Genomic DNA, 26,087 nt, shown 5'->3' with positions numbered 1-26,087 from the left:
TCCTTAGATGGCTTCAAAAAATCTGACGTCTCTAAATATCTTAACGTATAATAATATTTGTTTAATTGTATATTTTTATGTGTTTAAATAATTTCATATTCGTATCAATTATTTAAATATTACGTATAGAATAAATTTTTTGATTTTTATCTTTTTGATGAAGATTTAATAACGATTTGAAAATTTTTGAATAATTTGAAGATATTTTGTAACTTTTCTTTTTGTATTATTTTGTATTTTGTAAGATTTAATTGCAATTAAAATGATTCCTTTATTCTTTTATGTTCATTCTATTATTCTTTTATGTTCATTTTTTTTAAATAAATTATTAAAAAGTAAAAATTATTAATTAAAAAAATTTTTTTATTATTTTACTTATCTATTCTTAATTTTTTATAATATAGAAATTAATATTTTAACACAAAAGAAAATCTTTTATTAATTTTTAATTAATTATTGTTTTTTAGCACTTTATATATTACTATTTATTATATATTTATATTTTTTATATTTCGATAAAGATAAAATTATTTAATTATTTTATATTTTTTGTCTAATTTTAAAAAAATAATTTATAACTAGAATGTCTATTAATTTTTTCTTTTATAATAAGATATTTTTGTATCTTTTCAATGTTTCATGTACCTTTTCATTTATTAAAAATTAGCATTGCAAAAAGCATTGAAAAGTTATGTAATACTTTCTCTGCATAAAAGTAATTGCAAATACTGCGTAACTCTATAATTTATAGAATCTATAACTTAACTGACAAAAGTAAAACTTTCTCTGAAGAGTTAGATTGAAAAAAAAAGAGATGGAGGAAAAATAAAATAATTGTAATTTTATATATATTGCAAATAACTGTGACGATTTCTTAATTCATCTCTTAAATTCATAGGATTTTTTAGTTTGATTGAATGAAAATGAAGTTTCTCCGGAAAATTAAGATCAAGAAATGAAATAAATGATAGAAAAAGTTGTAAAATATTTGCAATTTTCAATTAATTAATATAGAATATAATACTTTAATATAGAATAAAACTTTTATAATCAAGCTAATTAAATTTATATTGTATGAGAAAAAGTAAATAAAACATATCTTACAATTAACTAAAAACATATGATATTAGAAAACAATGAAAACTAATGTATCATCATTTATATGCTTAGTCAAGCATATTAAAAACTTCGTTTTTAATTGATCAATTTATATTTATATTTTTACTTTTGTTCAAAAGTTTATAAAAAAAGTTAATAAAACTTCAGTATCAAGAAATGCATTTTAAATAAAATATATATTATAATACATTAATCTCTTTATAGTATGATATATAAAATTTATATATAATAATGATTTTTTTAATTTTTATTAATTTTTCAAATATAGTAAATATTTAAAGATTTTTAGATATATATATATACAAAATATATTCCTCTATATTAATAGAAGACTATATTAATATATTAATAAAATATCTTTGGAAAATTAATTTTAGAGATTAAAACAAATACAAAAGTTAATATATTAAAATTTTAGTTAAGGTTTATTTATATAAGTTATAAGCAATAAATTCACGTTAGATAAAATAAGATAGAAATAAAATAAAATTACTTTGAAATAAAAATAGAAATTTAGAAATATATATATAATAAAATATATATAATAAAATAATAAAATATAATAATAATAAAATAGTTTTTCTCCATTATACTATTGCTTTATTTTATTTCTTCATGTAATGAATTAAATTGATAATGAATTATTTAAATAAATAAGCCCTAATAACTTATTATTAATAAATAAATTATAATTAATAGAAATCGATATTTTTATACATTAGCCTTTGCGTTTGTTTTGATCTTTATCGATTTTTCAGAAATAATCCACGAAAATACATTCCTCGCATAATGTAAATAGCATATTATAATAATAATAGTGAAATATTATTTCATTACTTCCTAGTCATATTATATTATTTGTATTATGATGTCAAAACTATCTTAATTAAAATCATGTTTTTATCAGTTTTATCAGTTATTAGTTTAAATTTTTTTTACTATAATATATTCGTAAAGAATCTTTTATAATATCCCAGTATCAATTTCGTATATGCATCCTTTTCAAATTTCATATTATGATGCAATAGAAGAGATTCTTAGATTCCAAAATTTACTTCATCATGTTTGAAATTCGCATCTCACTGGTTGAGACATGTTTAACATGATGGATATCCCATTTGGGTTTCAGCAACGATTTTAGTAGAGCGGTAGCCGAAGAATATTTGAGATACTTCAACTTCGATCGAGACACGCTGGACGTGGCTCTTAGAAAGTTCCTTGCCCAGTTCTCTTTGACCGGGGAGACCCAGGAAAGGGAGAGGGTTCTTGTACATTTCTCCAAGAGATTTCTCGATTGTAATCCGGGCGCTTTCAATTCTCAGGGTAAATATATTCCTTATGAATATATCTAATTATATATATGAGATCTGATAATAAAATTAGCAAACTTATTAAATAAACCATATATATGAGAAATGCATTAGCATTACTATGGTTACTTTCCTTTGAGAAGCTATGTATATGTATATGTATCATACATATGCAATGCCAAGCATTTCGGTTACTGCAATTTTACAATTTTAAAAATAGTTTTATACAATGGTCTTCAAAATCATTATTTTGTTATTCTTAACATCATTAAAATTTTTTTTAAAGAATTATAATTTTTAGCTAGTAAAAGAAATAGAATTAGAATGATTTTTTTATTCACAAGATATAACACATAATGATTTTTTTTATTTAGAAAAATAAGACATTTTGATATTAACGGTATTAAAAATAACGTAAATAAAGATTACTATGAAAACTATTCCATAAAATCATTTTTAAAATTGTTTTCAAGAATGAATAATTTAACATGATTTCGAAGAAAACTATTTTAAAAGTAATTAATATGCAAATATATTTTATTAAACATACTAATTTTACCACAATGAATTCATTATTATCATACAATGATATTATAATTATGACATATTTCTACTAATGGTCTAATATTATACTCGTTGTTTATTGTATTTATTTCAGATGCTGTTCATACTTTAACTTGTGCTATAATGCTGCTCAATACCGATCTCCATGGTCAAAATATTGGTAGAAAGATGTCGTGTAACGAATTTATCGAAAACCTCTCGGAACTGAACGATGGCGATAACTTCCCTAGAGAGGTGCTAAAACAGCTCTATAATGCTATTAAATCGTTCCCCTTGGAATGGGCCTTGTGAGTTTGATTGCATTTTTTAAATTTTTGCATCATTTTTTTGCGAATTTCTGTATAATACTTTTTAGCAAAACATTTAATATGAACATGTTCATTAATATGTTCTATAGAATCAAAAAATTTAAAACAAAAAGGATTAGAATTTTGCTAATTTAGGAAATTCGTAAAAACAAATAAAATTGTTCATAATATTTATGGCATTCATTTCAAATTAATAAAAAAATTTGATATTATAATTATAATTGAAAAAATGATTTCAAGTTGAATGATTGAAACTTTTAACCCATAATACATTTTAAAAAATTGAAAAATTTATAAGAAAAAACTATTTTTATTAATTTTTGAGAATAGTGAAAAAATATTGTAGAATTTATTTTTATTTAATAGATTGAAATTTTATTCATTACAATATTTATTGTACGTATTATGCAATTGATATGAATATTTATTTCTTATTATTATATATTGCAGAAAAATTACTTACATTTAATTAAATTATGAAATATTGTGTTATTTTTTGTTGTGATTTTTGTTGTGATTTGTTTGTTGATATTTGTTTTGTGTATGTGGGAGGAAGTAGGTAGTGCGCGCGTGCGTGCATCTTACACATCTTTGTAATTTTTATTTTGAATTTTAAGTATGTAATTTATAATTTATATAATTCTAATTTTTATTTTTAATATTTTTAAATATTTAAATAAAATTCTAAATTTAAACAATGTACAAACAAAGATTATATTTTCATAATTTTAATTGATAGAACTGATAATACTTAAAAAATGAAGAATAAAAAGACAAAAAATTTATATATTTTTAATTATATGAATTATAATTATGATGAAAATATTATAAATAATTGAATTATATTCGTAAATTGTTTATGGATATGAAAATTTTTTATTGTTTAGAGATGAGGAAGGGGATGAAACTGCGAATCAGGCAATCCAACAGGGTGACGGTCCAGCAATATCGGGTACCGGAAATCCATTTCTTGATGTGCCAAATGTTACAGGTGCTACGGAGTTCAAAAAGGGATATGTTATGCGGAAATGTTGCTTCGATTCCAATGGAAAGAAAAGTATATATTTTATGATTCTATTGATATTTAATTTACATATAGATTACAATTATTTACAATTGTTACTTACATTATTACGATTATTACAATTATTTAAACTATAATTAATTTGGTGTTTTTAGATTTATTTGTTTCTAATAAGTAATTTTAAATTCAAATACTTTTCTGTTTTATGACAATTTTATCAATAATTATTAATATTATGTAGAGATTATAATGATAAAACAGCATCAAATTATTTTGAAAAAAGTATATATATAAATGGATTTATTATATCAAATAAATAAAAATAAGTATTAATTAATTCATTAAAATTATAATTAAATAATTAAAAATGAATTCCATATAAAACATTTAATCAATTCAAAATTAATTTTAGTTATCTAATACATTGAATTCAATTTTATTTGATTAGTATTTTTTCCTCAATTATTAGTTGATTATAAATTTTATTTTATAATTCTTTTAGATAAATTATAAAATTTTATTTTCAAAATTAATATTAATAATCATAATATATTTCTAAATATAAACTTGTTTAGAAATATTTTATCAATAATAATATATTTAATTAACAATATGTGTAATATATTATATTATAATAAAATATCAATATTTTTAAATCTTTTCAGCACCATTTGGGAAACGTGGTTGGAAGATGTATTATTGTACATTGAGGGAACTTGTATTATACTTGCATAAAGACGAACATGGCTTCCGTAATGATAGTTTGCATAACGCGATACGCATTCATCATGCGTTAGCTACTAAAGCATCTGACTATACGAAGAAGGAACATGTGTTTAGGTTACAGACTGCTGATCAAGCAGAGTATCTTTTCCAAACAAGGTAATTATAATAAAAATATTTTTTATTAATCATTGGTTTTTTTAAAATTGTGTAAAATATAATATTATAGTAGTTACAATATTATTATTATGTTATTATTTTTTATATTACATTATTAATTATAATATATATTATATTAAATGAAAAAAAAAAATATACCAAGAATTAAAGAGTTTAAATTAAAAGTAGTGGCATTAATGAATGTGATATTCAAGTTTATGTATATAATGACTTGCATTTTTTATTATGATTAAAACAAAGTTTCACTTTTTATATTAAATAAAATTATATATAAAATTAAATTAATAATAAATTAATTAATATAAAATATTGTTCATAAAACATATAAATATAAAAAGAAAATTATTATATTAATATATTATATAATTATTAATATATTATATATATTATTAAAATATCAGAAATTCAATGCAATTCAATTTTTTTTTATTTAAATATTTTAATTTTTTAGAATGTATTAAAGTTACATTTAATAACTTAGAGATAATAAATTAGATTGATTCTGAATTTAAATATATCGCATATATATTTTATAATGTTATTATATTTTTAATATATCATTTATTTTTTTATTAATTGTATAATTTTGTTCATTATAAGTGATTAAAATTATAAGATGAATTTTCAGTGATTCCAAAGAATTGCAATCGTGGATTGACACGATTAATTTCGTGTGTGCCAGTTTTTCTTGTCAACCATTAGCAGGCGCTGTTGGTTCACAGCGAAAGTTTCAACGACCTCTGCTTCCGTGCAGCCACACGAAATTATCTCCTGTAAGTAATGTTCACAAGATAAAAAAGATTAAAAAAAGTGGTTTCTTCTGCTCGGTCACGCAAACGAATATAATCTGTCTTCATTGTTTCTTTATTTGCAAGCCTTCCTCCACTATTCCCGAAGCGAACTCCGTTCTCTAAGTTCTCGTATTCGAGATACGGACACCAGAATTAGAACCGTCGGAATGTAGTGTACAAACGTATTAAAATATACCAATTTAAATGAACAAAGTAGAAAGATAGATTTTGTTTCGTTGATTTTTTTTTCTTCTCAAGAAGATTGCGTAATAATGATAATTTGTTGGATTTTTTTGACATGTTATCAGAGAGAACAATTACGGGACCATGAGGAGAGAGTGAGCAAATTGGAAGCTGAATTGGAAGAGCACAGACGACATCCGCCTGAGAGAGGAGCTAAAGCTCTTACTGTACAGAATTATAAGGAAAAAGATGCTTATTTACATCATGAGGTAATATATAATAATAAATAATAAATATTATTTTATATGTATGTATTTAAAAGAAAAGAAAAAAAAGAAAATTGGAATTTATAATATTATTTAAAAGAAATCTGTGATTATAGTTTAATTAATTTGATGTTTCAGTAAGTGAGATGTAGAAGTAAATTCTTATTATGCAATAAAATTGTTTTGCATTTCCTATACTCTATGGATCTCATGTTTTATCGAATCGGAGCAAGTTACTTAACATTCAATGAGAAAAACAAAATTTGCAAAGAGTAGAAGAACGTGATACTTTCACTATGGTATATTTTATGGTTTTCCATTCATAACCATTTATATAAGTTTAATATCAAAGTGCAGTTCTTATATTTTTTTCTCATATTGTCTTTTTATTTCCAGTAAACATCTATTCACTATTGATTAAAAAACAAATCTATTTATATCATTTTTAAATTAAAATATAGTTAATTTCCTTTTATATTATCCACATTGTTTAATTATTCCAGTAATATAATTCTTTAATGCAGTAAATAATATTATTTCTATTTGAAGTTCAATAAAAAATGTTTAGAATTTTCCGTTCTAAAATTTAATCATATTAAATAAAATATTTAGATTTTTTTTTATCTAAATTCAATAAGAAAAATAATAATTTATATAATTTCATCAATTCATTATAATAATAATTGATTCATTTAATTTCAATAATAATTTAAATATTTCAAATTTTATAAAATTGTAACATCTATTGTATATGAAAATAAAAAATATTGGAATAAAAATAAATTCTTGGAATTTCTTTTTATAATTATTAAATTATTGAATTAATAATGTGCTATTTAAAATTTTATTTTTATAAATAGAATTCGAATAAATTGAGTTCTATAACAAAATTTCTTTAATTTTTATAATCTATTTTATATAATTCAAAATTAATAAATAAATTTTGTCACTTTATCATTTCAGCTTAAGAGGTATAAAACATATGCATACCTATTACGATCCAGATTGGCTTTTACGGAAGTGGAACCATCGTTAGTTGAGAGCAGTATTGGCGAGGTAGATGAGGGAAGCGGAACTTTGTTGAATTCGGATGTTGCATTGGTACCACCACCTGTTCCTGATCGACCAGCTATAAATAGGTACAGTTACAGGGCTGCCATTTACAACCGTAATCTGCTAAATGGTCAGGACTACGGCGGGGACATTGGTTGACGTGTGATGGGTGTCTTTTCAGCATGTGTGGTCTAATCTGACCTGCATATGCAGGCAATAGGAACAACTGAAATTTAGAAAAGAATATTAATGAAAAAATAACGATGTATCCGACGCATCACTTGTTAAGTACTGTACTTTATCGTATCATGTACTCACCATTCTCTTTTACTATATTTAATCGTAAATTTATCAGCGACCATTAAAAAAAATACCGATAGTGCTAGCATTCGTAAGGTGCTCTAATTACAGCAGCGATTTTAATTTTCTTTGTTAAACTACTTTTTTATTATTTAATTCTTAATATTATTAATATTATTTTAATATTATTTTACTTTTTTAAATAAAATATTTGAATTAATTTATCATTACTCAAGTGCCATATTTATCAATTATCAATAGTTTGCATATAATTGAGCATATAAAGCTGCTGTTCTAAGCGTTCATTCGATACCGTCAAATTGGTGACTGGGTCAGGGTTCGCACCTAACTCAATAATATAGTGTAAATGGTTCACTAATTATACCCGAGTAGATTGTAAACGCGTTGACAAAAATTTGGCAAGGCCCGATTCAAAATTCGTGCCTTGACTGAAGATAAGACCAGTTATGTATAGAACAATATTTCAACGAATATAAAGGATAGAAACAAACATATGGTGTTCGAATGTTGAATGATATCATTTACTATATCGTAAAGAAAAAAATAGACATATTGTGACCATTAATTTCAAATTAAGTATCTATTGTATAAAAGACAATGAGCATATAATAATTTTTAAATGTATTGTAAAATTTGATCAAATTTTTCTGTATTAATAATATATATTGTATAGAAATGACTTTAAAACGAAATTGTAAAATCATCTCACCGAAATAAATAAATTGTACGATACTTTGTTGCTATACTAAACTGTGTCTGTCTTCGTATAAAAAAAAAGAAAAATATCTTACATAAGCATCTTCTCATGCTTTCCGCTTTCAGTTCGCTGCTAACCATTTTATAATAAATATTTAACTATTTAGTTATATCGGGTATTTAGTGGTAATTGGTAATGCAAAGTAATATATCCGCTTTTTTTGCAGTATTGAAAAAGTTTCAAAACTGTTATTTGAATGCATTTCCTTTTTTTTTCTCTCTTATATTTTTTTTTTTTTTGATTTTGTGTGGTTATTCTAGAATAGAATGTAACAACAGACTGTTATCGATATATTTCCATGATCAATCACTTCCATTGTTTTTTATTTATTGTATCAATCTTCTTATTATTAGTTGAAGAAATATATGAAAACATAATTTTTATATATAGATTATTAATATATATTAGAAAAAAATTGATATTTCGCAAAATTCTAAGATATTTTGCATATTGTTGATTATTTATTTAAAGTTTAAATAGATATATTTATTTTCTAATTGAAATAAATTGAGAACGAAAAAAATAAAAATAAATAAAAGTTAAAGAAAAATTATAAGAATGGCGTTTTTTGCCATGATATCAGTTTTTACTTTGTTGATTATAATGAAGATAATTATACATTGGAAAAGAATTTAAAATATGATAAGGTATTATAAAATTTAAGACTGGATAAAAAAAATCAATTAGGCGCGCAATTCCAATTCAAAAACTTATGTTCAGTTATGATGAAATTGTATATCAGCCATTTTACATTCGTAAATGTATGATATATTTTTATATTTGATATATTTATCACGAATTCGTATCTCTGTATTATTCCATTTCATCCGCATATCCAAATTTTTTTGTGTTTTGTACGATTGATTTGTGCGGGTGATCGATATATGTTTTTTCTGTGATCGCATTATTGTTTTTGACGAATTTTAGTAAATTGGTTGATAAAGAAACTAGATCATTACGATAGTTTAATTAACAACGATGATGATAAAAATGAAAAAAAAGAAGAGAAAAAAAAATCATAAGAGAAATCGAATCTTTCGTTTCTCGATATTAATTGAAAATAACGCAAATAAAGACCGTAAGGCCTCATCTTATTCTAATCTATTCCGATTTTACGTTTAGATGCATAACAAGTAGCAAATTATCGAAATTATTATATAGCCTTTTTAAGGTAAACTCTCCAGGAACGTATATATATATATATATATATNATATATATATATATATATATATATATATATATATATACATGTATATATTATATGCATATATATGTATACAGTTTTTTTCGCATAGAATGTATTACGTAACAGATTGGATGTTTTTTCAAATATAATTGTTTTTTAAGAAATAACATTTATTAAAATGTACAAAATAAAAATTTATATGTTCTGTAGCAAATCTTTAACCTTTGATATACCAATATATTTGAAAAATTAAAATTGTTTTGAACTGTTTATACATTGTAAATATGTTGTAATAATAATTATTAAATATAATAATATAAAAGAAAAAACTTCGTTATCGATTAAAAAGCACATACAAGTGTTACGTAATTATTTTATGCTAATAGTCTGAATTTAATCAAGCGATATTCTATACTCTTGGAAAAGCAGTATTAGAACCTATTAATTTCATATTTTTCAATTAGAAAAAAAAAAAAAAAGAAATCAAAATACATGATTTTGAATTATATTGAATGAAATTTAGTTTTTTAGCATAATATTTATATTATAAATTGCAAACATTCTAATAAAATTTTTTTTAGAGGATTATCAAAATAAATCTGTTCATTGACTAGTCGAATTAGCATTTTTAGATATGGTTCCTGTAAATCATGTTGCTGCTCAGTATTTATGAATACATTAATTTTTAAGTATAAATGAGTAAACTCTATTTCGTTATTTTTGTATTTTGATTATAGATAGTCGCTTTGATTATCCGTTTACTATTTATTAAACATCATTCATTTATATTATTCTCAAAAAGTTGTTCACTACATCTAATCATAGTGTACACTAGATTCCTTGTAAATAAAACTGTATTATATGTGGATAATATAATGATTATTATAAACTATATAAAGCTAATGGCAATAAAGATAAACAGTCTTCAAATTATATAACAGTCTCCAAATTATGTTTGCAAATTTTATATATAAATCCCTGAATTTTAAATACTAGCAGGTATTAATATAATATATGTACTCACATTTTAGAATGCATCTTATTAATATTGTACAATGCCTATTTTTATTATGCATGCGTAGTATTTTCAATATACACTATACACAATATTAATTGTATTTTTAAGAATTAATATATTATGTTTATATTATATTTTATCTTTTATAATATTTGTAAAAAAATAACTGCATGTATTATTAATATTATCATAATGTATAGTTATGACATTATTGTGAACAATATTACACAAAAAAATTAATATTGTTCTTAATAATTGTATGATCTATAAATCCTATACAATTTATTTTATTTTCTTTGATTTTTTTTATGTATTTGAATTTCATATATTTAAAATTATATTATTAGCATATCAATAAAATTTCTTATATGTGAACATTATAAAATATATATTGATAAAATAATTTTATTAAAAATAATATTTAATTTTTTATATGTGATATTTTCAAAAATTCAAAATTTAATATTAAATATATAAGATAAAAATGGATTAATTTCAAAATTTTTTAAGAAAACATTCTGAAGTTAAAAATTTCTGCCAATAATTATTATAATTAAAATAAGAACTTTATATATTATGATTCTTTTATTAATTTAACAAATTATAATAAATGATTTTAACTTAAATTTTGTAAAACAAATCTAAAAATAAATCGTTATGGATCTTTATGGATATTAAGTATAGATTTTAAATTTAGTTATAAATATTAATATGCAAAAATGAATTCTTAATAATAATTATTTTTTCTTCATCTTTATCATTAATTTTATTATATTCTTATCATTAATTTAAATATATTTGTTTGAATTTTACTTTTATTGTATATATTAATTGATATTCATTTAATGATTTTATTAATTTATTGCATGCAACAGGATTGAGCCAGTATCATCATAAATGAAGAAAGCAGACCATCATCAAAATTATTTCAACATGCACTGAAGTAACGTATTTATTCTTTTTTTTAAATAAAAACTTATCAAAGGTAGAACATATTTGTTCCTATCTATTACCTTATTAAATATTACTAAATATTTTCTTTTACTAAGAGAAAAAATATTAAAAGAATTGTTAAAATGTCAGATGTAAATTAACATAATATTGAAAAATATTGTAAAAATTAAAGAATTAAAAAATTTTGCAATATTATTTTTCATTATTATAGAATTTATTAAAGATTTAAATTTTCATAATAGAATACTTTTATTTTAATTAAGTTGAATAAAACATTTAATTTGAATTAAGTTTTTTAAAGAAACAAAGTCATATTGTCAGATTATCAGCAAACAAGTTTATTACAACTTAATTTTTAAAATTAAGACATGCCTCAAGATTTAATTACAAACTGGTACTAATGTCACCGATTAAGTCTTACCTAACGAAGATTTTCTAATTGATCTCTGAAAAAGATAAAATTTGAGAAGAAAAGATATGAAAAAAGTATCTAAATGATAAACTATTCTTGAAAATCATTTGTTATATCTATTAAAGAAACTTAAGCATTACGTTGAGGAATTATTGAATAAAATATTTTTACGTAAATACACTATCAACTATAAAATTTAATAATACATGAAGTTGAGGACAAGTTGCATGGATGCCATTATAATTGTATTATATATTAAAAACAAAAAATATCGCTCAACGTATTAAAGCTTTTTCTTTTTTTTTTCTCATTATTTCTTTTTTTGTTACATAAAATATTTAAAAAATCCTCGCTAGATGAATCATCGCATCAGAAAGAATATACAATATACAATAAGAATATATGTTTAACCGCGCAGTATATACCAATTGAGTATGAATTTACAAAATCTGCGGGAAGCTGGTTTTTATATATAGCAAATTTTACAAATGCAATATTGCTATTTGAATCGTCGATAAAAGTATACACAAATTTTTTGTAAGCGTCATACCTTGTCTTCATACTTACTTTTACGCTTAAGATGATAGTTTTTAAATTGTACATAGATCACACTGTGTATTGTAACGTTTAGACCGCCTGATAATTGTATCGTGCATAAATGCCAAAGAATCGCATTTAAAAAATACATTTTTCTTACAATGTATTTTTTTTTTTCGCATTTACTTTCTTATATATTTTCATCGATTACATTTTTATTCGCTTTTTTGTATATTATTGCATATTTTTGCATACTGTTTATCATATTGCTCTTTTTCTGATTTATTTCAAAATCATTCATACAAATGCTTGCGTATTTCATTTACAAATACAAAAAGCTTATTGAAATTTTTTCCAGTTTTTTACTCTTTTTTGCTTCCTTTTTTCTTATTTAATTACATAATTAATAAGTGTTTCAAAGATTTCATCAGACATATTTGTTTTGTAATCGTGATACATTTTTACAGTTAAATATTCATTGTACATATTATTTTAGTTTTGTTGTATTTCTTTCTTATACACTAATCGAAACTTGAAAAACGACTATGTACTTTGTGTACATGAAATATATATTGCTTTGTAAATATTATTTTACAATTACGAAAATAAAATTGTAAACATGATCCGTTCTCGTTTTGTGTTCTTTTTTTCACCTTAAATTATATTCTCCTTATACCTCTTTCTGTTACAAATTAAACAAACTAAATGCAATATACAATTTCTTAAATATTTCTTTTGTTACGTGATAAATAAAATATTAAAGTCAATATCAGAAATATTACAGTACAAAATTGTATCTTAAAAATTTGATTTATAGATATATATGAATATGTAATGTAAAGAATAAATTTATCTATTTTACATTATATGATTGCATTATATTAATGTTAAGTATTTTAAAATCTTTATAGTTTTAATAAAAATATAATATATACATTATTTGTATACATAAATTTGTAATTTATGTATAAATTATACAAAAAAAATTATTTGACAATGGAAGAATATTTTTTCTTTGAAATTTTTGCTGAATTTAAAAGCATAAATAATCTGAGAATTTAAAGTTGATATTTATCACGATAAAAGATTTGAAATTGAATAATGAATACAATTTACCTATTAAACACTAATAAATCGAAATTCACAAAAAAAGGTATTTACAAAAACGAAATAGATCAGTAGATTTTGTACGGATTTATTATCATATAATGAAATAGTTATAATTGTATATAATTCTAAATTAGATACTGTTACTTTACATAATTCATCTGGTGATTCAAAATAACATGGATCTCTACTTATGTACAGATACAGTGCAATGTATATGCAATAATAATTAATAAACGATTTATATTACAATATTGGTCAACTAAATGTTGACTCTATTCAACATACAAAGATACAAATTTCCTGTATACATACACACGACTCATAAAATTTTTTTTTTCGCAATGTGTGTCGTGTTTTTAAAGAATGTCCGTAATATACAAGCGATCAATGTTTTTCTATGTTTTGTAAAGTAAAACTAATATTGTACAACTTTGGAGGAATGTTGTGATGGCATAGCACCAACTTCACTATGAATCAATTAGTCAAACTGCAATGGCACTTTACAAATTAAATAATGTGTCTATTATATATATATATTTTTATATGTATATATATATATATATATATATAATTTTTTCTTCATGTAAAACCTACCCAATAACGTAGTAACAATAACAACGGTGGATCGAGCTTTAGTTCATCCACTTGCGGCAGTTAGGCGCGCCACATGCGCATGCTATCTTGTGCTGGTCATCTTCAATATCGAATTTGTAATCATATGCCAGCTGCAAAAAACAATAATATGAATTCTTTGTTTAACATCAATTATATACAAATAATTTGTTAAATAAAAAAAAGATGTACCTCCTCGCCACGTGAGATTCTTCGTTTTGCAAAGATTATAATTCTAAGATCACGTTCGACCTCAACAATTTCAGCGACACAATTCGGGTTACAAGAGTGATTGATATATCTTGCGAGACCTCCACACAATGTTGCATCGACCACTCTTTCTTCATCCAAACGAAACATATAAATACCACGATTCTGTAATAAATATGTTTCTAAAATTTATTTCTATTATTAAGATTAAATTACGATTGTAATATCATAAACAAATAAATTATTATTATTTATCTTAATATTACGTATAATACATATTGAATACAAAATTGAATATACATATAATAGAAAAATACAATATATAATATATATTGAAAAAAACAATAAAATTATTAAAGATATCTTAAACTATAAATTATATAATAAACTATAAATTGCTATTTTATTATTATATACTAAATTATTTATAATATTGTTTTTTAACGTAACATAAATTTGTAGATAAGATAATATACAGTAAGATAATATAATAATAAATCAAATAGAAACATACCCTTGCTTCATATTGCTTTTCTCTCGTCTCGGCCAATTCAGTACGAATAATTTCTCCAATGTATTCAATGACCATTGTATGTTTCTCCAAATCACGTGCAGCATACAATCCTAAACCTTGGATTTTAGAACGTGCTAAATATACATTGTTCCGCCACTCTTGCTTCATTTTTTTGTACTGAGAACTTTTAGAATGAACAAATTGTTTCGAATAAGGACATGCCACTTCTCCAGCAACAGTTGCAGTTGGAACGAAGGCTGCTCGAGCTGAAGAACCTGTGCGCTGTGTGTGTGGCCTTTTCCAAGGAAGTTGATTTCGTAAACGAGCTTCCGTTCTCGCGCTGCCAGTAGGATTGATCGCTAACGGTAATTCTAATAAGGGATTTCGGCCGTATTTAAATCTGTAATCGGTTAAAGTTTCAATGCCTGGAAGACTTTCGAGAACACGAACGACCGCTGGTTCAGTAAGTCCAAATAAATCTTCGCCAGAAACATAACGCGGAAATAGCTGGACACTATGCGTCGATCTTCGTAACTCGGCAAGAGGTTCAAGGATTCTGCTCCAGACAGCACGAGGAGTGGCGTCACGCAATTCAACGTCTTCTTGTAAAGGTTCTTGTACTAGAACACGAAATTCGGGTCGACCAGAAACGTCATGGATAGAACACACATATCGGCAGCGTTTATTTGGCCGTCTCATACTCCAATAAAATCTGACAATTTTGTATCCAACTGGATATATATAATTTGGTGTGTGGAAATTGGCGAGCTGGTGTGGGAGCAGTTGTCCGACACTTAAAAATATCAGACTTCCGACTCTAAGCAGATGATTATGTTCCGAATGATGCATCACAGCTGCAACTTGTCTATTCTCGTCACGATTGACATACACTCTTCTATAGACGGAAAGTGTAGTTAGTTCGTTATCTTTTTCGTTTTTTTGTACATGTTGAGAACAATAGGTACTCTAAAATAAAATAATACATTTATTATAATAAATGTATTAAATATTAAATTCTTTGAATTTGGTATTTAATATATAATATAATATTGGTATTTAATATATGATGATCTTTACCTTATTTTTATAAAAAACACAGCCATCTTTAACAGCGCAGCCAAGATGGTATACATTAGTACAGCGCATTTTAAAACATTTTACAGTAGCTCCTGGTTTCTCGCAAACAATACAATTTAATACAAGACTATGTTGCAAAGCAGTATCGAGATTCATCAAGGCACCATTTACAGTTTCATATACATTTTCCGACCAAAGAGCACAATTTAAATGCACCCATTTGTCAACGTCAAAATTAAGTAATCTAGCAGGACCATCGGCTGTACCATCACCTTGACTGTGACAAAACATGCATCGTCGACTATCTTCCGCCTTAGCAGGTATTACGGTTACTCCCATACGGAAAAGCATCTATAAAAAAATTTTATAAATATATTTTTTCTTTTATATTATAAATCTTATTTAAATATTATATATATTTAAATGTTATTTTTAAAAGTATTTTTATTCATACCTCCGTGATTTCTTTGTCTGTTGGTTTTTTGTATTTTGTTGTAGGTTGCATTAAGCCAACAGACCACGTCTTATATCGTAAACCTCTCCATACTTTCGCAGGTGGTTGTGGTTCAGTCAATTCAGTTAGAGATTCTTCTGTGACTGAATGTTTTTTTGCCCGTTTTTCTTCTGTGATTTCTTCCTTTGCCTCAAAAATATCATGTTCTTCTTTTTCTGTTTTTATCTTAATTTCTGTTTCCTTTTCTGTTTGATCGACTTCCATACTTTCAATATGATCAATCGGTTGTTTGATCACATATTTTTTCCCTTTTTTGAAATCGTCATCCAATACCTTAGTATCTATCTTGTTATGACATAGGTGGTCTACTATTGTTGCAGCCTAATAAAAAAAATATATTAAATTGTTTATATAAAATTATACAAAATTGTTTAAGATTTACTTATTTATTTATTTATTTAAGCAATTTGTTTGAATTAAATAAAATGAAAGGAAAATAAAATAGAGTAGAAAATAACATCTCCACACTATTATCTCATTCTGTTTCGCTTTCATTTTAACTAACACTAACTTAAATTATTTAACATAATAAATAATTAATTGATTCTCTAAAGATATTCAACAAATATATTATATATATTAAATATATATTTTATATATTAAATATTTTATAATATATAATATTATTACATAATATATAATATGATTACCTTATCTTGTGTATTCAAAGGTGTTCTATGCATGAGAGCAAATTGCATGTAACAGGCTGCTGAACAGAAACATAACTCATCGCCGGGTTCAGCCTCTTCTTTGCTTAAAAATGGTAAATCAGATACTTTCTTTCTTATCAAGCTATTCAATATCACAACATCGCAATGACGACAGAATTTCGCGGCGCCATTTAAAATACTTTGTATATCAATTGGAGCTGAAAATTTAGATATATATTATAATATCTTTTACTCGTTTGTAATAAAAAAGTAAATAAATAAATAAAAACCTTTCTTAGTTATTTTTATGGGATAAAAATACACACCTCCCTCTTTACCATCTTTTCCCTTGATTCTATAAAGACCTAATTTTTGACTAGGGGGAGTAGTAGTACGTTCTACTATCTGGTAACCAGTGGGAGGAGCAATATTTAAAATATTAGCCAAATCTTTAAGTACTCCCATTATGTCATCTGCAGCCTGACTATTCAATGTTAATGTAACTGTTACATTGCCATCTCTTAAAGGTATTGGAGGTGATTTTCCAAGTCTATTTAAATTATTAAAAATATTTTCAGTTTACATAAGATATATATATATGAATATGAAAAAAAAATTTTGTTTCATACCGTGGTATTCCTAAATTCTCTTTATCCTGTTTGGCGATATCTTTACCGATATAAGTTGGTTTTAATCTAATTGGTATCGGTGATATTAAAGGTATTACAGGTGATACTCTTTTCAACCAATCTGATTCCTCATCCGATTCTTCTTCTATCAATCTTAAACCAGGAAATCGATGTATAAATTCTGGAATAACGCATTCTGGTGAAGATGAACTGACTATTGTATCAGGGGAATCCACATCGCGATTCATTGATAAGGAATTCTCTTTTTTATCGTCGGCTAAAAATTTAATATTTATATTATTATTAGATTTCTATCTACAAGAAATAAAATAAATTATAATAGAAACTGAAGAAAAAATGGACTCAAATCACACATTTGTTTTCGTTTGTTTTAAGCATATTAAAAACCATTATATTAAATATTAATAATTTTTATATTAAAATTCACTAACTATGAGTTACAATAATTTTTTTGTATTAAACAATCGGCAACAATATGAAATATTATGTGAAATTGCAAAAAATTTTTTCTTTATACTATTTCTTATACTATTTATTTACTTCATTAAAATGTAATATTTACAATTAATTTTATATGTTAATTTTATAGGATCATAAAGAAAATATTATTATTATTAACAGTTTTTAAATAGAGTTTATTTCAATATTTAATATATTAAAGCATTTTCCAAATCCATTTCTTTCTTTCATTTTTATAGAAATACTTACAATCGTCCAATTTAAGAGGTGGAAATTCTTGATCATAAAATCCTCTTTGAGTAGAAGCGGGTTGTTGAGGTGGTAAAGGTTCCAATTCACCAAACGGTTGAGTATTATAATGATCAGATACACCTGGTAATGTAGCAGATCCATATGAACCGATTAAATCACCTGTCCTGGTATTATAATCCTTCTGACTACTGATTTTCGACAGGTCTCCCGAGCCAAAGATAGGACAAACGCCATAATTTCTACCTAGAAGTGGTTCTAATACTGCCATTGGTTGAAGCTGTCGTAATTGTGCCATTAAATTGTCAATGAACGTGTCATAATCCTCGTCTAAACGGGATACTTTCCTAGCACGCTTTTTTTGAGTTGCTGCCGTCGCGTCCTTTCCCTGGCTTTGCTTCCGTTTCTGTTGATACTGTCGCCTTTTCATTTTCTTGAGATCTACAAAGATAAAATTATATATGCACTTAAGCAAACTATATTCTTATTTTTATACAAGTAATAATACATTATATTTATTATTCTAACAAATTTATTATTCTTAGTTAAATAAATTTTTATTTTTAGATATATCTTATATAGAAAATTATTAAATAATATTATCAGAAATAAAGAATTAAATTCATGAAATTTATATATTATATTACATATAATTTATAAAGATAAGTATATATTAATAATAATCAACATCTATATTTACATATAATATGAATATTATAATATAATGCATAAGTTTAAAATTTTTAATTTATATTTAAATTATTTTATTTATGTAATATTTATATATTTATATATTACATACCAGTTTTATCATCAATCGATCCATCAATAAGCTCCTCTTTGGCAGTAACAAAGTCTTTGGTATCGGTTAATTGGGTAGGTGTACCACTAGATAGAACTTCATCAAGTACTTCCTTTTTGACTTCCACTAAAGGCACTGTGTGTTGTGCATTTGCACCCTGTGACGCCTGGGCTTGGTGACCCACTGTGTGAGACACCGTATGAGGCACTGATGGCGGTATTGTGTTTACATGAGGGGGTTGTTGCTGAGTCGAGATAATGGATTTTGGGGTAACTGGTATTTGAGGTTGAGTCTGTGCTTGCGTTTGTTGTGATGATGGTGGCTGCACGGTTGTAATAGTCGTTAATGATTGTTGTGTCACTTGAATAGTACTAGATACTTGTGTTGTGGATTGAATACTTTTACTTGTCACAGTTGTAATTACTGGTTTTGTTTGTGATACTACTCGTGACACAGTTATAGGAGTTGATACACATTGTTTTTGGATTGGAACAGTATTACTAATAACGGCATCACTCACAGACTTCGCAGGTGACTGATTAATAGTAGTTGATTCTTGTTTTATAGAAGTTGTAGTTTCTAAAGTTTTTGTCGTAAGCGGAATTTGCTTGGTCATTGTTATCGTTGGCTGTTGATTTGTTTGAGTTAAAACAAGAGTGGTTTTCGTAGATTGTGTAGTTATTTGTTGTTTTGGAAACGAATCAGCCATAAGTTGCTGAGATAAAACTGGTGCAGAAGTTGTTAATGGCGGTGGTGGTTTCGGTGGTTCTTCTTTGGTTGGTGGACTTTGCACTTTCAAAGGTATTACTGATTGAGATAAGAATGATGTCTCTCTGTTTAAAACTTGCTTATTACTAGTAGTTTTAGGTGTTGGTACTTCATTCAATAAAGGTGGTAAAACAGAGAAAGGAGTGGGAGGTACTGGTCTTGCTAATTGTGCTTCTAAGGATGGTACTAATGGCAAACTAGGACCTTGTGAAGAACTGGAGCACAATGTAGTTGTTGCACATGCAGTATTTTGGAGCAATTGTTTCAACAATACATTTTGCGATTCCTCCATTCTATGAGTAGAATTTTTATTCATTTCCAATTCAGATCTAGTTGTTGATGATTTTTCCAGCACTGATTGAGATTTGCAGTTAGATTCTTCTGACTCCTTTTTAGATGGTGTGCTTTGTGCCAGTCTCTCAAGATCAACACTTTTATTGTCTAGTGGCAAATGACTGGTTGATTTATATTGACCTTGACCAGAAAGCTGAGAATGCAAAAGAGTTGGTGTTTGAGACAAAGTAGACTGAAGTATGCTAGTAGTAATACTAATGCTGTTAGTGCTTGCAGTCACTATTGGAGGTACAATGGTTTTGACACATTGCATGGATGTTGTGGCTGTTGTCGATGTGGAGTTTACAACCATACGAGAAGGTGCCGAAGAACAGCTTGAACTTACTTGTAGAATAGCTTGTAAACTTTGTGTACGTTGTACAGAAGTTGCTACTACTGAACTCAATAAGTTACCAGCTTGTGTAGGAGCAGTATTCGTTCGAAGACCAGCAATTGAAGATTTTGCCGAATTTGTACCAGACAACATTGCATTTAGCATTGCATTTGACGTAATCGAGATACCTGAATTTGTTGGTGGCCTGGGAGTGATCACAGATGATGTTTGTAGGGACAGACTACTACTATTAGCTTGCGACTGTACTCCGCTAGAAGTGACTCGTAAAAATGATTCCGAAGGTGTAACCTTAGTTAAAGTAGAAACAACGCTTACTGTAGAATTTGTACTTTCTTTCGTATGTGGGATATAACTGGTTGTCGTATTTTCTAATTCAGGTTTACTTGTAATTGTAGAATGAGACGTGGTAATAGAAGTCTGCAGTCGTACGTTTGTACTATTATGAATATTATTTACAGAGTTTGGTGAGGATGTACTGGTTGTAGACAGTATGTTCCCTACTTTTGATCCTGAGATCGCTGAGGACACCATAGTGACGATGGCGGTTTGATTTATAGTTGTACAGTTTGAATGATTTGTTTGTAAAGAAGAAAGTAATGTTCTCAACTGATGTGATACATTTGCAACATTGGACGTTAATTCTGTCGGTTTTGATAGAGGAGAGAGATGAGGCACTGTAGTCGTACATTTCTGCAACTGTGCTATAGTACTCACTACTAAAGGAGTACTTTGATGTGGAATTGGCGAGCTTTTCTTAGGGGCAGATTCTACAGAAGGTGAATTGGCTGATCGTATTTTTGGTTCTTTTTCATTTGATAAGAGATGTTCATTATCTGAGTGTTCTTGATCTAGATCCATTAAAGAATCTTGAAGAATATTTAGAGGCAAAGTATCTAAAGGTGTTGGTAATTCATACATCATACTTGATTTTCTGGATCTGTCTTCTTGAAGCATTTCACTGTTAGCCATTTCTGGCTTAGAGGATATGATATTATGTAACATATCTAATATATCATCAGATGATTCTTCCAGTATACTCTTTTCTTCATTGAGACAATGCTGTATATAAGATTTACTAGTTTCAATTTCTGTACATAATTCATTGTGTTTTTTTTCTTTTTGAGAAGTATTTAAATTAGTATTTTCTACAATGTTAGTTTCAATTTCTTTTGATTTAATATTCATTCTTTGAGGTTCAGAAGTTACATTTTCTTCTTTATTTTCATTTTCAATTGATTCCGAATCATTTTCTAAAATATTTACTAATGATAAATCATCTGTAACTGGAAATATCCTCTTCAATGAAGAAGCAGTATCTGTCTTATTTTCTGAATGAGAATTCTCTCTATTTATAGTGTTTTCAGCAGGATTGTGGATTGCTTCAAGCATACTTTCTAATTCATCAGTAGTATTCAAAGGATCATTCTTCTTATCATCAGATGAAGTTAATTCTTGATTCACAGCTATACTTGTAGTTACATTGACATTTAAAGTATTTACATTTGATTCCTCTGAATTTTTTGCTGAATGGTCAGGTTCATCTTTTTCATTTTTAATTTTCACATTTTTATTTAAAATTTCTAATTGATTTTCTTTTGTTATTGTAACAGAATTATTTTCACTTTCCTTTTTAGGAAGATCAAGTATGGACATTTTGGGTGTTGATAATGTGACAGATGTTGGTTGCACACTTAATATTAATTTTGTAGGATTATTTAATATTTCCATTGTACTTGTAGCAGTACTTTGTACAAAACTAGTGAATTCATTCTGTAAATTAGATACTGATGTTATGATTTTTTCTGAAATTGTAACTTGAGGTTTAGAAATTTCTGTATTTGATGAAGTAATTTTGGATAATGATTCTATCTTTGTAATACTTTGCTGTGAACTAACTATAATGTTCTCCAAAGCTGTTTGACTGAGTTTAGCAGCAATTTTGGCATCAGCCACTATACTTGCCATTGTTGATGGTAGTTGTTTTTGATTATTAAAAGAAGAAGATACCGTTTCTTTCGTTATGCTTAAAGTTGTAAAAATTGGAGTTGATTTAATAGTTGTATCAGTCACTATCAATACACTAGTAGAAGTAGCAATAGCATTTGTATTATTAGTATTAATAGTTGTATTTGCACAGGATGACAAAGAAACTGTAGACCTACATGTAGATGATACATTAATGTTAGCATGATGAATATTTGATGATGAAATTTGATTATAAAGAACTTTATCTGAGAACAAAAATGATGTAGGACTCCTATTTGACTTCAATTCTTTTTGTGATTTTGATTGATCTTCACTAGCATTTTCCGTGACAGTATTTTCTTTTGATGATTCGGAAACATTAATCATATCTGTTTTTTCTACTTCTTCTGTGCATGATTCTTTGGATAAATTATCTTCAGGTGATTTTGTACTAGGATCAATAATTACTACTTCAGATGCACTAACAAAAGACACCATGAGATCTTGCTCAGGTGATTGATCCATATAAGATCCAGGTGATGGATTTACGCGAAGTTCTTCTTGATCAGGCGATTCCGGAGTATCTGTAACAGCTACGAGTCTTTTTCCTGATTGTAATGTCCTTACTATGTCTAATCTTAAACCTTTTTTATTTCTTGTATGGGAGGGCACTAAATCTTCATCACTTAATATTGGTTCATCCGTCTGAGATTCAGGATTTTCTATTTGTAATATTTGCACTAAGTCGTGTCCTTGACTACTTTCATTAACCAATGCATGACAAAGCGAATCATTACTATCTGCTGATAAATCTACGACCATTCCAGGCTCGAAAAGCACATACTCCTCTTGCATGTCACTTTCCAATGTTCCTGATATCACATCGACCAATTCGGAATCTCCAAACTGGTCTATAACAGTAATATCATCACTATCTCGTTGAGCTGTCGAACTTAGAGTCACCTCTGTATTTACAATAGTTTTATCATCGTCATAATCAGTAGTATCAGGTATGGGTTCCATTTTATTACTAGGACTACCCAATGTTAAAGGCCCATTATCAGATAATGAAGTGGTTTGTTTGATTTCTAAACTTGTTGGTGGAGTTTGAGGTGGCGTATGTGAGTCATCATCAAAATCATTATAATCTGCACATACTAAAGAATTAATTTTTGACTGCGGTATGCCAGTTTTTCTATGAACAACTACAGATGTGTTTGGTTTTTCATCTATGTTTAAAAGATGCGATTCAGAAGTTTTTCCTTTGCTGGTCTCTGCTTTTGTAGACCACATAGGAGAACCGCCTCTTAATCCAAGCTTAATATACCCAAATCGCCCAAAGGGCAATGGATTTAGTGGATTATGAGGATTTCCTCCACCTCTATTTGTGTGATCTGTTGCAGTTGGCTGTTCCTGTGTAATAGACTGTTGTTGATGTTGATGTGATTGTTGCAATTGTTGCTGTTGATCATTTGGTACTGCATGATTATTTGAAGTTTGATTTGTATAAGAACCATGTGACGCATGTGGCGTATGAGGGGTATGTGGTGTTCTTGGTGTTCCTGGATTTTCTACACTTTGTGGTCGATCTGGCATTGCTGGACTATTTCCAGTAGATTGTCTTCTTTGCATTTGCATAGGCGAACCTCCAACCATTGGGCTACGTGGCATAGGAGAGCTAGGTGGTTGTGACGTTGGAGGATGATGTGCGTTGTTTAATTGATGTTGAAGCATAGGAGATGTCGAAGGATGATTACGTGACATCGGACTTGGTGGTTGATATTGTGATATCATTGGTGAATTCGGTGGATGAGGATGAATTCTAGTATTCATAGGACTGGGAGGTTGCGAAGTTTGATTTAATTGTTGTTGCAACATAGGTGATCCCATGGTTTGTTGAACCATAGGACTACGAGGCATAGGAGAACTTGGAGGTTGTCCATAATTCTGTTGCATTTGTTGATGAAGTTGCGGACTTGGAGAATTGGCAGGTTGAACTACCATTGGAGAACTTGGAGGTTTTTGCATAAGTTGTTGCTGTTGTTGCTGCTGCTGTTGCTGTTGTTGCATTTGTAAAAATTGTTGTCTCTGTTGTTGAACTATTTGTTGCTGTTGCTGTTGTTGTTGTAGCAATTGTTGTCTTTGTTGTGCCATTTGCAACGTACGTTGAGTCATTGCATTTTGTCCATCTTGAAGAATTGTAGTATCGTGCTGTTGTTGAATTTGATGTGAGATCTGTTGTCTCTGAAGCATCTGTTGATGCTGTTGATTCATTAATGACTGTTGATTAGGTTGTGGACTCCCAAGAGGGGAACGTTGTCCGTATACGATCCCTCCTTGTAACTGCATTTTGGGCCTTTGTCCAGGTTCTACTACAGCAGGTGGACGGACAAAACGTTGAGTGAGACTATGGACTCTAACTCCTTGATCTCCGATAATTTGTTGTGTATTTCGCGTATCCGGAGTAAAAGCACCTGGACTAGTTGCAAGTCTTCCACTAATAATCGCACGATGCTGTGGAGACGTCATTCGAGCAGCTGAAGGACCACATATTCCTGGTGAGGGCATAGCACCAGGACTAAAAGGACTTTCTTCGTTCTGTGAATGTGGAGTGCCAATTCTTGGTGACTGTTGCATGTTATGAGGTGATATTGTCCCTGGATTTCCTGATTGCGGATTACCAGGACTGTGTTGTAATAAAGGTGTATTAGGACTATGTTGAATGATAGGAGTTGCCGGTGAATGTTGTATTATATTTGTTGGAACGTTTCCAGGGCCTGGACTTTGTGAAACAAGTGCAGCAGGACTATGCATCGGTGAATGTTGAGAAGGCGACATCAGTGGTGAACATGGTTCGCTGCTTTGTTGTTGAGGTTGTCTTTGTTGCTGTTTACTTTGATATTCCTGTATTAGCATGCCATGTTGACGAGTTTGTTTGCGACTTGCATCTAGCTGTTTTTGCAATATTGCTTGCTCACTGGAAATACGTTGTAATTCAGCCGCATCATTTTCTGCCAATTCGTTGCCGGATTTTCGTAATTGTCGTTGTTTGCTATTGAGAGACTGTAAAATCAGAATAATTTAACTGTAATATGCCTGTATGGTTTAAAAT

General features: G+C 27.1%; 2 protein-coding genes across 23 annotated transcripts in view; one reads left to right on the top strand and one right to left on the bottom strand.

Moving 5' to 3' along the window:
* The window catches only part of LOC122713772 (PH and SEC7 domain-containing protein), a 138,045-nt gene extending 126,172 nt beyond the window's left edge, over nt 1-11,873 (top strand). For 7 of the 8 annotated variants that reach the window (XM_043934530.1, XM_043934523.1, XM_043934524.1 and 4 more), the window contains 7 exons: nt 2,249-2,442; nt 3,088-3,280; nt 4,189-4,358; nt 4,991-5,207; nt 5,857-6,001; nt 6,328-6,471; nt 7,432-8,891. In XM_043934530.1, coding sequence (XP_043790465.1) covers nt 2,249-2,442; nt 3,088-3,280; nt 4,189-4,358; nt 4,991-5,207; nt 5,857-6,001; nt 6,328-6,471; nt 7,432-7,680 — 1,312 coding nt within the window. In that variant the 3' untranslated portion in view covers nt 7,681-8,891. Of the gene's footprint in view, nt 1-2,248; nt 2,443-3,087; nt 3,281-4,188; nt 4,359-4,990; nt 5,208-5,856; nt 6,002-6,327; nt 6,472-7,431; nt 8,892-11,679 lie in introns of those variants that run through there. The other variant, XM_043934525.1, reaches the window with a different exon arrangement.
* A 1,838-nt stretch (nt 11,874-13,711) lies between these two features.
* The window catches only part of LOC122713965 (histone-lysine N-methyltransferase 2C-like), a 30,535-nt gene continuing 18,159 nt past the window's right edge, over nt 13,712-26,087 (bottom strand). For 13 of the 15 annotated variants that reach the window (XM_043934839.1, XM_043934846.1, XM_043934847.1 and 10 more), the window contains 10 exons: nt 19,555-26,038; nt 18,753-19,193; nt 18,024-18,300; nt 17,685-17,944; nt 17,395-17,612; nt 16,685-17,065; nt 16,231-16,581; nt 15,154-16,119; nt 14,622-14,804; nt 13,712-14,542 (listed from right to left, as the gene is read on the bottom strand). In XM_043934839.1, the coding sequence (XP_043790774.1) occupies nt 14,450-14,542; nt 14,622-14,804; nt 15,154-16,119; nt 16,231-16,581; nt 16,685-17,065; nt 17,395-17,612; nt 17,685-17,944; nt 18,024-18,300; nt 18,753-19,193; nt 19,555-26,038 (9,654 nt within the window). In that variant the 3' untranslated portion in view covers nt 13,712-14,449. The remainder of the gene's footprint in view (nt 14,543-14,621; nt 14,805-15,153; nt 16,120-16,230; nt 16,582-16,684; nt 17,066-17,394; nt 17,613-17,684; nt 17,945-18,023; nt 18,301-18,752; nt 19,194-19,554; nt 26,039-26,087) is intronic. The other 2 variants (XM_043934844.1, XM_043934852.1) reach the window with 1 other exon arrangement.

Source organism: Apis laboriosa, unplaced genomic scaffold (genome assembly GCF_014066325.1).
Source record: "Apis laboriosa isolate Shangri-la unplaced genomic scaffold, ASM1406632v1 scaffold26_cov146, whole genome shotgun sequence".
In the NCBI taxonomy this organism is placed as follows: Eukaryota; Metazoa; Arthropoda; class Insecta; order Hymenoptera; family Apidae; genus Apis; species Apis laboriosa.
This window is presented reverse-complemented; position numbering and strand designations above follow the sequence as displayed.